Genomic DNA, 16840 nt, shown 5'->3' with positions numbered 1-16840 from the left:
AGCAATTTTGATTTGAAGTGGTAGTACAAAAGTTCATCTGCTCTGTTACGCCTTTGCTTTTACTGAAGGGCCTTACTTTGCAAGGCAGCAGGCGACTCAGCCTGGATGTTGTACAATTAAGGCAATGCTGGCTACAGTAGAGGCCTGGAAATAAACACGGCAACTCACAGCAAAACCCCCACAGCTTCCAGTAGATGGTGCTAGCATTACACAATCTCAGCTCGTGAACATTACATTTGCTGCAGTGGATGTTAGGTTGGCTGTTTTGTATTTTGTTGACGAGGTTTACAGAAGAATCTGCCTCATTTTCAGGTACCAAAGTTACGAGGAAAAGTGCAACTTGCTCATACCTCTTTGGCCTTGAACATCCCATTCACTTTTGTTAAGTATAAATGCTCAGAAATGTCACACAATATTCAGGATAGGTTTATTTAAAAGCTTTTATTTTATACACGTAGTCCAGTTTTATGCATATTAAAAGAAAGGTGCTGCTTGTGCAAGTGATCTTATCTCTAGCTTTTAAGTCAAGTCACAAAATCTAGCTTTCTCCTTAAATGTCATACGAACTAATCACATTTAGCAATAGCAACACATCCATACAATATAGGGATTACCTAATACCTACTTTCATCTGACATAAACTTTGCCCCAACCAAACCCTTCTGCTTGAAAGGCAGTCTACTTAAATTCTACCTTAAGTTTGCATTACAACATTATAAGCCTTTGGGGCAAACTACAAAAAACCGAGAATTTATATATCTAGCACTAGGCTCATAGCAGTTGTACTTAGAACATGCACAAGCTCAGAAGGTCATAGCTGACATTGCAAATGTTTTACTTCTAACTAAAAGTGCAACATGAGAGCAATTATGCTGGTTCCATAACAAGACAGCAGACAAAAAATATTTTAACCTTGTGCAACTGAAAATTCAAAGTTTTGCCACTTCAAGAGCACAAGTAGAATTTTATTTGCTTATCCTTCTGCCACTTGCAAAATATGGTGGTGTTCAGGTTAAACAGGAATGTGGGAAGCTACACAAGCCAACTGAATTACCACCAGGAGCCATAATTCACACTTTTTAAAGTGTTGACTTGAAAAGTATTAAAAGTGTAGAAAAAATAATTTTATATGTAGTACAGTAATTAAGCTACACTCACATTAAACACTAGAAGTTGCTACATGACTCACAAGGAGAAAAGTTACCCACCTGTAATTTAGTCTATTACAGCCACATGAAAAGTTATTTACAGAAATGTAAGATTCCAACCTGTAATTTCTGGACCTCTATATAACTCCCATAGTATATCTGGAAAATAAACCAAATCTCAAATTAATACAGTTTTAAGCATTCTGTATTTAAACCCTGAATTTTGAGAGGATTTCAAACCCCATAATGCCTCAACAGCTCAAAGAGATCATGGGTACTGGCATGCTCTAGAGGATGTACTTTTAGGTGAAATGTTATGGAACATAACATTTTCCTCATTCCCAACAGGAATCCATTGACCAGATGGGGTCTCTTTTTTCTTGTCTTTTCCTGAGGACAGTGTGGCTTCTTTAAAAGGAACAGTTGCTGGTTTTAGGGCCAGTGACCCTGCCACAATGCATTCTGAAAAATAAAATTAACATAAATTGTAAGATATAATCCAATTAGAACAACGTATGAAGACATACAGAGCTGCTTAAAGATCAATTCCTGTGCAAACTTCCATACTTGAATCTTTAAAGCTCATAGGTAAGGACTAAAAAGTTCAATTCCTATTAGAGCACTCTCCACATTGTTACCTGTCCTATGCTTCTAAGCCAGGCATAGGCTAAATCCAGCCCTCCAGATGTTTGGAACTACAATTCCCATCACCCCTAGCTAACAGGACCAGTGGTCAGGGATGATGGGAATTGTAGTCCCAAACAACTGGAGGGTCTGAGTTTGCCTATGCCTGTTCTAAGCAGATTTAAAGCTGATTTATCTGTAACTGGGATAGGGAACCAGTGGCCCTCCAGATGTGAAATTATAACCCGCATAATCCCTGTTCACTGGCTGAGACAGAATTGGGAATTAAACAGTATCTGGAGGGTCACAGTTTCTCTATCCCCACTCTTCAGGTTTGTGATGTTTTACACAATCCATATTAAAATATCTAAAAATAGATCATATATGAGAAATCAAATCTCCACAAAAATCCATTATCGCAATGAGCACCGTATTAGTAGATGTAGGATTTGTTTTTCCAGACCCCTATACCAATTCTGTCTTATTTTTTTATATTTAAGTTTTCACATGAAAGGTTGGAGGCATGTTTTTATTTTGAAGGAAGTGCCACTGAACTCGGTGTACTTGCTTCTGAATAGAACTATAAACTACTCTCTTTCTCTCTCTATATATATACATTCAATTTATTGATCTCAGAGGTACAAGAAAGGCACTGTCCTGAACTGTAATACTAGTCTCAGATCCCTTTTTTGGCATTTTCTGTTATTTTTTTCTGGGTTGTTCAAAGGGAAGGTCTATTTTAAACCTAATAACATAGCTCATAGTAAAGAACGAAATCTGTTCTAACACACTACAGCTGTAATCCTAAACTTGCATGTCTGAAAATAACCTACAATAAAGCTATCAGGCTTTAAAATAAACATGGTTAGGATCAGACTCAAAGTATGCGCCTTTGGTTGACTCGTATCTAGGCGCCCCCCCCTCCCCATTACAATTTTCCAGGACGTGTGGGGAGCCAACACATGAAGAGAAGGCTCATCACTACAAGTTCCCTTCGCACTACTTGATGAAACAACAGAGTGCAACAAAAAGTGTGGAACTAACAGGCTATTCCCTGCTCTTTCCTTCATTGTGAGGCATGAATGCCTACTAAAGAGGGGAGTTCATCTTTGCTGTTTTCAGAAAATATTGTGTATAACCTCATTCATTCCTTAATGCTGTGTTCACTAGATATTTTGGAAGATGAATTGATGAAGTGTAATATTTTTAATCAAAATAATTGTTACATCATTAACTCCTACATATCAGCTTCATAAAGATTAGAAGATCTTGTTTGCAAGTGAAGTCCGATTCTTCTGATTTTCCCCTTCACATCTGGGAGAGCTACCAATACCATTTTATAGTTGTCTAAATTTCTGCTTAACTTAGAAATGAAACAAGCCCCTGATATTTCACAGTGAGTACCATAGGATTTCATTTGTGTAAAAGCTTTCTAATCTTCTGGAAAATGTGTTATATAATGCAGCTTTTGCTAACTTGGTTTTTATTTCCCTCCCCTAAGTTAGCTTGGCTACAGCCCACAATCACTTAGTTACCACCAGATTTTCTTCATCAGTGCTGGAGACCATATTCATGATTTCTATAAGACAGAAATAAAGCATGTAAAATGCGCTGTGTGTCCAGATAAAGAATTTCTGGGAACTTTTCGTTGCATCACAATTTGACAGGTATTAGAACACCATTTGAAATTTAACATCCATATAAATTAGCCTTATCTGGGTCAGCAAAACATATGAAAAAGGACCCCAACTAGTAAATTGAAGAGCTAGTAAAATACGTAATTTATTTTATTATTTAATCATTAGGAAATCTCAGAACATTTTCAAAGAACTCAGGTGTTTAGGATTACTTGGTAACTTTACCTCAACAGGCTAAGATTTGACATCTGCCATTTGGTTTCCAAACTTGAAAAATATTAACTACATTCTGAAAATATTTTCAAATATTTATTTTCAATTGATGAAACAAGGCTAGCTCTATTTTTTTATGTAGTTTTTCAAAGCGTTTAGTTTTAGCATCTGAATAACCATTTCACTTACCATAGTCTTTACACTCTCCTCATTTGGCTTTCTGCTTTCACTTTCTTTTGATATTGTACCAATTTTCAAGCTGGCTGGCAGGACCACATTGTCTGTCCCCAAAGTTTTTGCTGCATTGGCCTTTGCGATTTCCAGTAGCTCTCTTTTTTCTAAAACAAATAAACAGCAGCAGGTACTCAGCCCTCTAGGTGACATGGGTTTAAAATGCAATAGAAAACTAACTGAAAGCACCAAAAAAGAAATTCAGACAAGTTCCACAGTGCAAGATAAAGGGAAGTTAGTGATGACTGAGCAGAAAAGCTAAATTTATACTTGGGGGGGTAGAGGTGATTTTCAAAGACAGTACACAAAAGAATTGAGACAGTGACTTCCCAAACACATCAAGTGATTCTACAGCCAACTAAGGATTTGAGCACAGGAACTGAACTGAACCAAACCAAACCAAACCAAACCAAACCAAACCAAACCACAGTAACTTCAATGTACAGCTATTCTTGGAGAAGAACTCTCTACTTCTATCAGTTAATGAAAGTACAGCAATAGTCTCTAGACAGGACTTTTTAAACTAAGATGGGATATATTTTTTCTATAGCAAAGTTTGAAAATATCCTATCTCCACCAATATATATTGATGATCTGCCAATACCTTTTTCAGTCAAGCGAAGAGGGGTTCTACTGCGAGATCTTGATCGAGAACGGCTTCTCCAGCTTCTATAAGCCTCAGGATATATGGTTCTTCCAAATCCATAGTATCTTCGGCTTCTTGACCTGCTTCTAGAGTAAGATCTTCTATAGCACGGTCTTCCAGGAGACCTACTACGTGATCTGTATCTTGGAGGAGAGCGACGGTATCGCCTATGGTATCTAGGATGGTATCTTTCTCGGTATTTGTAGCTACGTGATCTTGACCGGCTTCTGGAATAAGATCTTGAATACCTTCTGCACCTCCAAGAACAATTCCTTTTAGCACGTAATCTTGATCTGCTTCTTGACCTACTCCAGCTTCTGGAGGAAGAGGAAGTGCTTGAACTTGATCTTGTGGAGTAAGATGACCTACTAGATGATCTTGAAGATGATCTTCTGCTACAGCTGCTCCTTGACCTTGAACGAGACCTTTCTTTTGGTGAACTCAAAGTCAAGTCATCCATAAAGACTGTCATCTCATCTGTCTTCTTGCTAGATTTTTGCTTTTCGGTATTTTTCAAACTTGTGCCTTCTGCTTTCGGTTGCCCAGTTCCCGTTCCTTTGTTTAGGAGAAGGAGGGATAGATAGAAGTTTTGATTTAAAACTTCTGCTATTGTGAACTATGACAATGTCATAACTGCATAATGTTTCTTCCAAGTCAACTCGGAAGCATTATTAAAAACCTTATGCCTCAAAGATCTTAAGTGGCATGGTTCAGATCTTTCATTTGACAGCCATAGAACCTCCTTTCAAACAAAAATGCTTGAATTCTAGAAGCTAATGCTCCACTCACATCACAGAACGGTCAAATTAGTATTTTGAGCCACTATGGAGCTGGAGGCATTCAACTGTATGCAATATGAAGTATTTAACAATCAAGATGGCTGCTGTTATATAACAGCAGCCATTTTAGTTACAACCCACTGGATCTATCATACTAGGGTATAATCACTCCTGTTTCCTTAATTCTTCAAACCACTTTTGTTCTATGATCCTGCTCTCTTCGTTAAGAGTTTTATTTGTTAATTTGTGTTTATTAATAATCAATGCAAAAATATTGACTGTACTGTATTGCTACCACAAAGTGTGAAAATTATTCTAATGCTTTAAATAGAGGAATATTTATCACTAGCAAACCATACAGGAAAAAGGTTCTGTCTGGAGCCTTGAATCACCTAATTCAGCAAGCACCTTTGAATTGCAGACAACTAATTAAATGGGGTGGAAACATTTTAAATATAAAACATCATCAGCCAAACACTAGACATACATTCCCATAAGCAACATACCAATAGGTGCTGAAAAACTCCCATTCTGCTCAGGACTTCCATGGTTCTGCTGTGGATTCCTATGAACAAGAGTTGCAACCATTCAGTCAGTTCTTTTTTAAAATAAATTTTATTAGAATTTAAGAAGAACTACAATATTATCCTTCAGTTCGTTCTACAGAAAAATTAATACTTTCTCAGGTCCTTCCCCTGCAATATGGGCATAATACTGAGCGACATACTCAAAGTGTTAGGCTCAAGTTACTAGTCTTTTCCTAAGCATTTTTACTCCCATCTTCAACAGTGCTTACTCCCAGATAAAACGTCATCTCTATTGTTAATCACACACTGTATAATTTTACTTTCTCCAAAAGCCTCCTTAACAGAAAGCAGATTTTACTGGGCTTTTAAAAAAAGGACTCATGGTGCTCAGTATGCAAGTGCCTAAAAAACAGCACAATCCTGCCAATGTCAACCACCACTAAACCCTGCTGATTTCAAAGGAAGCATTCAAGAACATTCTCAAGACTGCTTTGGACATTTATTTTTGGGAAACATACATGGGATTTGGCTGTTTCTGACAGCTTATTGTTCTAATTTAGGGGGATATGGAAAAACTAGACTGCCCTTGTGAACTCTCATGGTAGTTTACACAAAAGACACGTTTGTTCAAAAACATGCTTGACAGCATAAATTACTACTTTACTAGGGTAGCGTACAAATTAGTTATTAGCTATAATCCAACGCGTGCACTCCCCCCCCATCCTACTTAAAAGCTGGCAGCCTTTTCCCTAGCCCTTTATTACCTTTCGCGAGGTGCCACACCCGTGAACAATACATAGTAGGAAGTGAGCCTTACTGAAGGAAACAGGGCTTTGCTTACTTCTGAATCATGGGCACGACTGCATTGCTTGCATACAAAGAGACGAGAGGTTCCTATCTTACAGTCTCAAAACGGATTATGGGAAAGGGAAGCAACAATGGGGGGAAACGCCAAGGGCAGGAAGGAATGACCCCGAACAACTACAATTACTTCCTTGGTTTAAAAAAAAAAAAAAATCCTTCCAGTAGCACCTTTAAGACCAACTAAGTTAGTTCTTGGTATGAGCTTTCGTGTGCAAGCACACTTCTTCAGATACACTTCTTCCTTGGTTTTGTTTGGCTACAGTTCCGAACAAGTTAAAGAAATGCCACACCACAAAAATGAGTTTGGAAGCAAAGAGGGCTGGCAGCACAATCCGACGAGGATACTCTTCGTACCCCTACAGAAGCTTCATTTTAAAGATTTTTTTAACCTAACAGGGTTGTTGTGAGCCATATCAGCCTTAGCCTTCCTTCCACCAATAATAGGTTTATTTGTTACGGGTTTTTCCTCTCCCCCCACCTCCTGCCCTTCAAGTAGCTCTGGACTGCAAACTCGAGTCTCCTCTGCTTTGTCTTCACAGCTGATGGGTCAATCCGACGCCAACCCGTGTCAGCCTGTACCTCCCCCCTCGGGAAGAGGCCAATACTGACCCGCTTCTCTCTCTCGCAGGAGCAAGGAAGCCTTAAGAAAGCTCGTGTTAGCAGCCGCACTGCCTCCAGAGTCTCCTTCAAATACCCCCGCTTCGCCTCACAGCCTTTAGTTCTCCCCTCCCCGCGCGAAAATAAGAGGGGAAAAATCGCTTCAGACTCACTGGTACCAGGCGGATGGGCCCTGGCTTTGTGGTGGTGCCTGAGGGGAGAGCCCACCTTCGTTGGTAACCGCCATAACCGGAAGAAGGAAACGAAGGGAAGGTGCCGAAAGAACAAAAATACGCTCGGAAATCTCCACAAAAAACCGGGACTGGTAATAAAGCTCGCTCGGTTTTCTCTCAAATATGTCGTCAGACACGTTTTTTTAAAAATTAAAAAATCACACAGACATCCCCCGAACAACAAACAGCGTTAAAATCGCTCCACAGTCAGCAGCCGCCGCCAGGTCGACCGGCTTGTTATGGCGCCCGAGACCAACTGAAATGGCGCAGAAGCTTCCAGATCCTCAACCGACGAAGGGAGGGGGCAGGAGGAGGAGGGATTACAGTATGTGTTTGTAACGTAACATTGGCGTCAGTGCGCAAGCGCAGTTCGGGATTGAGGGTGGGGCATAGAACACTGGGCGGTAGCCATAGAGACCAGGAGGCGCCTCCTCCGCCCGAAGCATCCACGGTACAGTGGCGCCTTCAGCCTCATCTCCGATCTGCGCGCTTTACTTTGGTTGCACGTTATCCTGGACAGAAGCCATATCGAACGCGTTGGGCCTTACTTCCGAGTGACCATGTATGCGCTTGAGCTGCACGCTTCAGCTTCCGCCCTCTATATTATACAATACATATAGAAATTGTGTTTTTAGGTTATGAATCTCCCAGCTCGGATGGCTCGCCTTCATACGAGAATTAGACTCCTGGATTAGCCTGGATGCTGATACTCTGTCTCCACGATCGGGGGAAGTAATACTTCGAAATACCAGTTGCTGAAATAACAGGATGTTGGACTAGATGGGCCGTTGACCTGATCCAACAGGCTCTTCTGATGTTAGCTTATTGATGATGGTAGACAAGACAAAAGCTACGTTTTGTTTTGCGAAGTTAGTCAATGTAATAAATACACCATTTTAGTGGTATCCTTCCGCGACCCTGAGCAAACTTGTCCGGAGTGCTATTTTCACACTTTAAAATTCAGCTTTTTCCCCAAACACACAACTAGGCATGAATGTATACCCGCTCCTCCTGTGCATCTGCATGATTACTGTTCTGGCTCGATTCAGATATTATTTATTTTCATATTTTACTGGCAGAACGCTGGTTTCTTAGTTGGAAGACCTGAATTTGAAAGATCGTGAACTTTTAATTATACCCCTTTGGGGCGGGGAAAAAGATGCTGGTATCAGATCGTGCTGCGATAAAGCCCTGGCTTTACTCCGAATGAACAAGGCTCGCGCGCGCACACAGACACCATTCTTGTCCCCGGTTTATATAAGCGCACGAGTGGGCCTTCGCCGCGCTGTCAACGTTTCACCACGCTAAAACCCCAATAAAGCAAGTTTGCTCATTTACTATTCTGCATGATTGCGAGTTTTGAAAAGTAAAACGTTAATAAATATACACTTCTGTTTTTTAAAGCAATGCCGCCTTCCCATTTGGAATCGAGCGCAACCAGCTCCAAGACATTTGCGACCATGAAGGGCACCAGTGCGCATGAGCGGACTTAGCCGCTCCCTTTTTTGTCCGAGCCCAGCTATTAGCATCGCAGCGCCTGCGCAATAGAGGCGCCTTCTCCGTAGCTTCGGCCTTTTCAGCATCCGGGTCCTAAGCCCGTGTCTTTGTTTACTTGGTACGGGAAGGGGCGGTTCGGCTTTCTTTCCGCTGGAGGCGAGTCGGCCAGGGCGGCGGCGGCGGCGGCTTTTTCCTTAGAGCCGGTTGTCTCAAGAGCGCTTCTGAGGCGAAGTAAGTGCGGACGGGGCACCCGCCCGCCCCATCCCGTCGCTGGGGCGGTTGGAGCGGCCGGGAGGGAGACGGGAGCTGCGTCTCTCGCGGGCAGCCGCTGGGCCCACAGGGGTGTGTCGGGCTGGAGATGGGGCGCGGAGCGCCGCCGTGCAGCGCCGAGGCTCAGCTTCTTTATTCCAAGCCCCAATAAGTTCCGTGGGGAAGTGTGTTTCGGGCGACGGCCTTCCATCAGTTTCCCCCTCGCCGTCCGTTTCACTCGGAAGTCCCCTTGGATTCCGTTGGATTTGCTCCCGAGGAAGCGCATTTTAGATCGCAGCCTCCAAACTGGCCGTTGCCATCCGCTTTACTTGGAGGAAAGCCTCACTGAATTCAGTGGGGCTTACTCGTGAGGAAATGAGTTTTCCATAGCAGCCTTCCTGAAGCTGGCCTGTCCAGCCTTCCAAATTAGCCCTCCCCATCTCTTTTGCACTGAATTCAGTGGGGTCTGTTCCTTTACTCACAAGCCCCATTGAAATCAGTGGGATGTGCGCCTCAGGAAGTGGATTTAGAGCAGCAGCCTTAGAGACTTGGATTGGGTATCCAACCATCATTTGGCCAGTACCACTCTCTTTACTCTGAGAAATAGATTCCTTTCAGTTGAATGGGTTTTTGTTTCCCAGCCTTAATAGAGCTTTTGTTTGGTTTGATCTGCCATCCATCAATTAGCCAGTTTCATCTATTTTGGATGACTTTCTGTTCGCCGCCTCTAACCCATAATATGATCCCTGGGATTTGGATGGGACAGGGACCACCAGGATGAAAGCACTTCCCCTGCAAATGGGTGGGTGGCAGGAGATATCCAGCTCCATCTGATTCTTGAGATTTGTATATACCTACTAGTAGGTTCTTTGGCTGACCTGCAGGTTAAATCATGGTAAATTTACTCAGGAGTAGCTCCAGTATGTTCAAAGTTACTGAATTTTAAGAAGGTATGCACAGAACTGCCCTGCACACACTTTCTTGGGAGGAAGCTTCATTCAACACAGGGGTGGTGGCATGGCTATAGCTAGGATTTTTGTTGGGGGGGGCACAGAACTGACATGATGTGTCAGCTAAGTATTTCCATAGTTTTACTTGTTCTTGGCGGGGGAGCTGCCCCTCCTTGGCTACGCCCATGGATGGTGGGAATTGGAATCTCAGCACTATTTGGAGACCATCCAATTAGGGAAGGCTGAACTTATTACAAACTATTGCTTTGATAGTTCCATGGGGTCACGAAGAGTCGGACACGACTATACAACAACAACAATTGCTTTGAGGAGGTTAATTCTCAGTTATGGTGTCTGGGTAGTAGCCTGATTATTAACTAAGAATCGCCAGACAAGCACAGGGCAAGGTAGCTGTGGCTTGCCTGTACAGTTCCAGATCCTTTCTTCCATCCCCTGCTCCTGTGTGCAGTGCAGTACAGTAGAATCCTTCTCATTTCTTCTCCTTTAAACAAGTATATTCCCCACCCCTTGTTGAAAGGATACCTCTTTGGAATTCAGCTTCCCAATTTGAGGCTCTCTTGCTTTGTTTTCTGGCTATCCTTGATTGCAAGTGAAGTATTAACTTCTTTTGGAACATTTGAACATTGCATTTCTCACATCCCTAGCAGTATTTCAGCTACATTTGTGTGCTGCTTTTGTGTTTATTTTCTTATGTGTCTGATTTTATCTTTTATTCTCTTACTGATATTTGTAACATTGTGTTGTTTTTAAAAATGGTTTTAATGTATTTTTAGAAATGTCTTTGAGATTTATTTGTAAATGGTAAGTGATATAAGAATAGGTTTAAATAAATTCTTCTCACTTCAAATGCAATTAATACATTTAAAGCCACACACCTAAACAGAAGTTGAGAAACAAATTTCATTTTCTCTCCTAGGTTTTCCAAAACTCAAATATGTCTGGGTTTCTTGAAAACATGAGATGCTCTGAGTGTGTTGACTGGGGAGAAAAACGAAATACAATAGCTTCTATTGCTGCAGGAGTGCTGGTATGTATACTTAAATCTCTTGTTTATATTTCTGTTTTTCTTAAGTTTTGCAGTGTTGGATCCTCCTCATTTGTAAATTTGTGCATGTTAAAAGCCCACTTTAGTTTAATGGAATAAAACTGTGCATATATACATTACAAATGGGTAGCTCTGCTAGCATACTATATTAAAAACAAGAAAGCATATTGTACTTTAAAGTGTACCACTTCTCTGGTGACTAGAACCTGCTTTGTCAGATGCAGTAAGTGGTGTTTGTTGGCAGGTATAAAGATATATACGTGTGTACAAAACAGACAGAAAGGGCACAATATATAAGAGGTACTGTATGTTACAACATTATAAGAAGCCCAAATGTGTGCAGGATAAAAATAGCAACCCATTCACACAATAGTAATTGGTGATGCCTGTGTCTTCCTAGTTTCTCTGTGGAAATTTAACACCTGTAGCAAAAAGAAACCCACAGCTTCAGTTAAACTGAAACTAAATAGAATCAAATCTGATATTTCTAGTTCACCAGTTCCATACTGGAGCTTCTAGGATCAGTTTATTGAATTTGACTTTGTGGTTGACTGAGCATCAGAACGACCTGGGCAACTGAAATGTTTTGCCACCGGCTTCTGATTGTTGCCATTATTGATGTCTGATAGAGTGGTCATAGTAGCTTTACAGCAACATTGTATTGAAGATCATGTTGGAAACTTGTGTGTTCAAATAGTTCTTTACAGGTTGGTGGATTATCATAGATGCAGCTGTTAAATATCCACATTCAGATGACTTCAACCATTCATACCATGCTTGTGGAGTGATAGCTACAGTTGCATTCCTAATGTAGGTACTACTAATATTCTTACAGAATTTGAATAAGAATGCATATTGTAAAAATGCTAGTTGGATTTCTTATATTTAATAAATTATAAAAAACTTGCTTTGACTTATAAAATGAACCCATTACTTGTTGATATGGATTATGGGATATAGGTTCCAAGATGCAGGCTAATGAACTAAAAGTACTTGCACTGTGTTAGCATAGGATGGCTGTTTTGTAGCCTAATCCTAGGTATACTAACATAGAAGCAGTGTTGTGGGTTTTTCAGATTTGAACTGGCAAAATTTCCTATCCATATTAGGGTAATTTGCGTGGGAGGACCCTATGGGCTGATCAAATTTAGCATATTTATTTTACTTGTATTTAGTAAACAAAACTTTAAAAAATGAAACTGCCTAGCTTGTCTTATATTGTATTTGCAGTTGGCATCCATTCATTGTTACTAAGGAACTTATGAAATGGAAATATTTTCCACGAAAAGTAGAAACTTGCCCAGAATTTGTTTTGCTCCTACATCAGTGTTCAGAAATCCACCCCACTGAGCTTAGTGGGGCTTACTCTCAAATAAGTGGCCATGGCATTGAAGCCCTTGTACTGTTTTAGGGTCAGGAGAAATTTATACTAGTCTTTTATTTAATCATAATGATTTAAAATTATTATGCTGATTCTGCCATGGAACCTGACAGTACTGAGGTTCTGAGGCTATATAATGAAAAGGCACAAACATGAGAAAAGCAATGTTCAGAATTTGAGAACATATCTGGACTTACAAGCATGCAACAGGGGTGGTTTATGTTTTGTTTTATCCTAGAATAGCACAGCTTTACCTTCCACTTTATAGCTTAATGAGTTTCCCCGGTGACCCATAGTGTCTGTCTCGATTATATCAGAATGTAGTATGGTCTGGGTTATGTCTATACTGGCATGATGTAATCTTGAGTAAGAAACTCCCAGACTGCTTGCTTGACTATGGAGGGGGTGAGTGAATTATGGCTGTCAGCCTCCTCTGGAGGAGTGATGGGAGAGCCAGCTGTATGCCATCTACCCTCCTCCCACCCTCTAAACTGTATTTAAGCCAGGCTCCTTTGAGTGCAGCAAGACCAGTACCAGAAATTTCATTGTCGGTTAACTCTGGTTTTGCTTATTATTTATGTACTTTAAGCTAGATTGTGTTTTTTGTTTAGTCTGTATTTCAAGGTTTTGAATCTTGTGAGCTGCTTTGGGCACAGCATATTGCGCAAAAGCAGCATATAAGTAAACTCAATCAATCAGTTCAGGGAGGGGGCGGTCAGTGGTGTTAAGATTCCTGAGCTGTGAAGCTTTAGTCTTCTGTGTTTGATTGTACACACTGAAATTTGAGAATAACTGCAGGCTTGTAGACAATTGATGTTTTGCAGTTGTGATTCCTACTTCAGTGATAAGATTCCCACTTAGAACTTGACTAATTGTTTTGAGCTGCTTGAATTGTTCTTCAGAACAGCTGATTCCCAAATGCAAGGTAGTATTGAGGTATATGGAGAATTACTGTCATTGCTTCATAGAAAGCTGGTATAGCATAGCAGCTAAGAGTCTGAGTTATGGAGCAGGAAGACTCTACCTTGAGTATGTTATGAATTCACCAGGTCACATTAGGCAAGACCCACACTACAGTATGGATATAAAGGATAATGCATGTGAAGCAGATTGTAATGCTAAACAGTTCTATACAAATGCCAAGTATCTGAATGTGATATGTTATGTTCTTATTAATGAAGGATCAATGCAGTATCCAATGGACAAGTGCGTGGGGACAGTTACAGTGAAGGTTGCCTTGGGCAAACAGGTAATCTTAACAAATAAAAATTATTAAAAAGTGTGTGGGTGTAAGAGAGAAAGAGCGCTGCTAGGGGTGGGCGATATCTGGTTTTCAACACCACGATATATCACCGGCTAAATATCACAATATCTCAATATATCAATATATATATCTGCAGCAGCGGAGGGCCTTGCTGGGCCTCCCCGCAGTGGCAGGTGATCCCACCATACACTGCGCTTCCCCGCAGCAGCAGAGGGCCTTGACGAGGCTCCCTGTGGCAGGCCTTAAAATGTAAGAAAGTAGTAGATTTAATAAAAATATTAAATAAGCATCCATATAATATATTTAAGATATTTTCAACTAAGTGATCTGTTTTGCTGTAAAGCACATCCCAAAATAGATGTGCATTGCAATTGCCATGAGTGCAATTTCCCAACAAATGCACGGCTCTCATTATGTATATCTTAATGCAGCCTTTCTGGTTAAGCAGGGGTTTGAACCCAGATCTCCCTTGCCCCCACTCCACTGCACCAGGCTCTCAGAAGGGCTACTTTAGGGGACGCCAATGAAAAATGGTGTACCAAGTTTGTACATTTTGAAATGTTGCACTTTCACAGCCGTGACACATGGAGAGCATGCAGATGTTTCCTAATGCACACGGGCTTTAGGTAGTTCTGAAGGGATGGTTAATTTGTCCTCCTCAGGTCACATATTGCCCACTATTTAAATATTATGTTATGAACAATGGAGCAGCTTGTTTTTAAAACAATTGATGTGGGTTTGTTTTTTCTTTTGCAGGTGCTCGCATCTGGCTGTTCATTGGATTTATGTTGGCATTTGGATCTCTGATTGCATCTATGTGGGTCCTCTTTGGAGGCTATGTTATTCAAGGTAAAGTATCTGTTAAAGGCAACCTTTAAAATTAGCACCTTAGCTTATGCGTATACATTTTAAATTGCAATCAGGTTAAGTGCAGAGACCTTGTCTCTTGCATTATGAACACTACCTATACCCTATAACAGGCTTCCTCAAACTCAGCCCTCGAGATGTTTTTGGCCTACAACTCCCATGATCCCTAGCTAGCAGGACCAGTGGTCTGGGAAGATGGGAATTGTCGTCATAAAACATCTGGAGGGCCGAGTTTGAGGAAGCCTGCCCTATAATAATGAAAGTGTCTCTTATGTCACTATCCTACCTAAAAAAAGGGGGGGAGGCGGCTTCTGTGTCATTTCTCTTCACCTTGTGCCTAAGCTAGTATTCTCGGTGCCTGGCAAACACCTTTATTTTCTCAGCCTTCTAAATTATTAAAATATTTTTTGTGATTATAGACACTTTGGGAGTATTAAGATCTGTGAAAATTTCCTGTGCTGTGCGTTTACTACTATATTGAGTTGCATCCTCTAGCTGGTTTGATGCTGTATTATAGACTTTATGGTTTAGGACATGGGGACATAGGAAGCTGCCTTATACTGAGACAAACCCATGGATCCAACTAGCTCAATAATATCTACACTGACTGGTCCAGGGTTTCGGAGTCTCTCCCAGCCCTACCTGGAGATGTTGAACCTAGCACCTTCTTCTACATGCAGAGGCTCTACTATTGAGCTATGACTCTTGATGATCTTATTTGTGTATTTAGTTGTTTTTAAGTAAGAGAATTTTGAGAACCATTGTGACAGAAAAGCTGTATAAAAGTGTTGTAAGTAAGCAAGTATATTCATTTTCCAGATTCTGGTAGCAATGGTAGCATAAGAAGGCATTAGGCAAGCCCTGCAAAACTTAACAAATCAGTGAGCTGGTCATTGTGCTTTTTTGAGGGGTTGGGGGAGGCTACAAATAAACTCATGGACTTCAGATAAAGGACATTCTTTTTTCCCCTTCCCAGACAAAGAAAAGATCTCTGTATACCCTGGGATAGCAGTCTTCTTCCAAAATGCTTTTATATTTTTTGGGTAAGCATATTTCTTCCATTCAGTTGATTTGTTATTCTGTGTTTAAATCTCACATGCATGGAAGTTTAGTAGCTTGGAGCACTGTCATTCATACCAAACCAATATGTTTAGGTCACGGAATAATAATAAATAAGTAAATTTCAAATGGGTGAGCAGGACTGGCACAAGCACCGTTGCACCAAAACATCACAGAGCTAACACAGAGACACATGGAAGTATCTTTTTTTTCTAAAGCGGCCTTACGACCTGAATCCTAATCACACTTCCCTGAGAGTAAGTCTGGTTGATCTTTGTGGGGCTTTGTTGTATGAAAGATGCATAGGGCTGTGCTGTAGAAGACTATTTAAAATATTTTTATCTTCGCTTTCCATAAAATATTTTCAAGATACTGCTTTGCTCTGTTTGATGTGACAATTCCAACATTCTGTGCAGTTAATCCTGTCTCTTTTGTTAACAGAGGCCTGGTCTTTAAGTTTGGTCGCACTGAAGATTTGTGGCAATAAGCAACAGAATATGTCCTTCTATTTTAATTGCCCACTCCCTTTTGTAAGCATTTGTGCTCTGGTATCAGTGAGGATGAAAACTGACAGCGCTTGAAAATCATGAAATTCCTTTGTTTTTCATTCTCTTTGAGACTGTTTTCTACTCTTGGCTTATGACATTAAATATGTAGCATGTGAACTAAAATGTAAAACTGAGAAAGAGATAACACTTATGAAGTCCTCTTCCTGACTGTTTTTATAAATGAATATTAAACAATGTAAATGTTTCTTTTACAGATCATTTATATGTGTGGGGGGGGGGTCTTCACAGTATAACTTATTTTTGAAAATGGGATTATGACTGGCTTTGGAAGGTTTTCAAATGAAAGAAGTTAATTCGGTGCATTAAAATGTAACACATATGTACTAACATCATATTTGTTCTCTAGATTTATTAAGGGTGGCTTTCCAGCTGTGTTTGGGGTTCCTTTGTTGTGCATACAGTTGATCTGTACTGAAGCTGAAGTAATTTAGTGAGTCTT

General features: G+C 40.6%; 2 protein-coding genes across 3 annotated transcripts; one reads left to right on the top strand and one right to left on the bottom strand.

The window, feature by feature from the left end:
- Positions 1-422: 422 nt before the first annotated feature.
- On the bottom strand, positions 423-7778 carry RSRP1 (arginine and serine rich protein 1). Of its 2 annotated transcripts, XM_081016827.1 has the most exons (6): positions 7440-7778; positions 5785-5843; positions 4458-5054; positions 3812-3960; positions 3308-3351; positions 423-1610 (listed from the first exon to the last, which is right to left on the bottom strand). In XM_081016827.1, exons 1-5 carry the CDS (start codon positions 7511-7513, stop codon positions 3343-3345), a joined length of 888 nt encoding a protein of 295 aa, XP_080872953.1. In that variant the 5' UTR covers positions 7514-7778; the 3' UTR covers positions 423-1610; positions 3308-3342. The 2 variants fall into 2 exon arrangements, with proteins under 2 accessions (XP_080872953.1, XP_080872952.1); XM_081016826.1 differs by lacking the exon at positions 3308-3351 and having other exon boundaries at positions 7440-7777.
- Positions 7779-9053: 1275 nt separating this feature from the next.
- On the top strand, positions 9054-16733 carry TMEM50A (transmembrane protein 50A). The gene is made up of 7 exons (XM_081016843.1): positions 9054-9227; positions 11133-11243; positions 11959-12071; positions 13824-13891; positions 14663-14755; positions 15750-15816; positions 16274-16733. The coding sequence occupies exons 2-7, from the start codon at positions 11151-11153 to the stop codon at positions 16317-16319; spliced, it is 480 nt and encodes a 159-aa protein (XP_080872969.1). The 5' UTR covers positions 9054-9227; positions 11133-11150; the 3' UTR covers positions 16320-16733.
- The last annotated feature ends 107 nt before the right edge of the window (positions 16734-16840 follow it).

This window comes from Podarcis pityusensis, assembly GCF_964106645.2.
Source record: "Podarcis pityusensis genome assembly, chromosome: 8".
Lineage (NCBI taxonomy): Eukaryota > Metazoa > Chordata > Lepidosauria > Squamata > Lacertidae > Podarcis > Podarcis pityusensis.
This window is presented reverse-complemented; position numbering and strand designations above follow the sequence as displayed.

Excerpts from the sequence above, each read along its gene's own strand:
- RSRP1 (XM_081016826.1), bottom strand. The coding sequence starts at position 7,513 with ATGGCGGTTACCAACGAAGGTGGGCTCTCCCCTCAGGCACCACCACAA. Across the intron at positions 5,055-5,784 it reads GAGTTTTTCAGCACCTATTG|GAACGGGAACTGGGCAACCG; the intron begins GTATGTTGCTTA and ends TCCTAAACAAAG. Across the intron at positions 3,961-4,457 it reads TCTTCGCTTGACTGAAAAAG|AAAAAAGAGAGCTACTGGAA; the intron begins GTATTGGCAGAT and ends TATTTGTTTTAG.
- TMEM50A (XM_081016843.1), top strand. The coding sequence starts at position 11,151 with ATGTCTGGGTTTCTTGAAAACATGAGATGCTCTGAGTGTGTTGACTGG. Across the intron at positions 13,892-14,662 it reads AGGTTGCCTTGGGCAAACAG|GTGCTCGCATCTGGCTGTTC; the intron begins GTAATCTTAACA and ends TTTCTTTTGCAG. Across the intron at positions 14,756-15,749 it reads TGGAGGCTATGTTATTCAAG|ACAAAGAAAAGATCTCTGTA; the intron begins GTAAAGTATCTG and ends TCCCCTTCCCAG.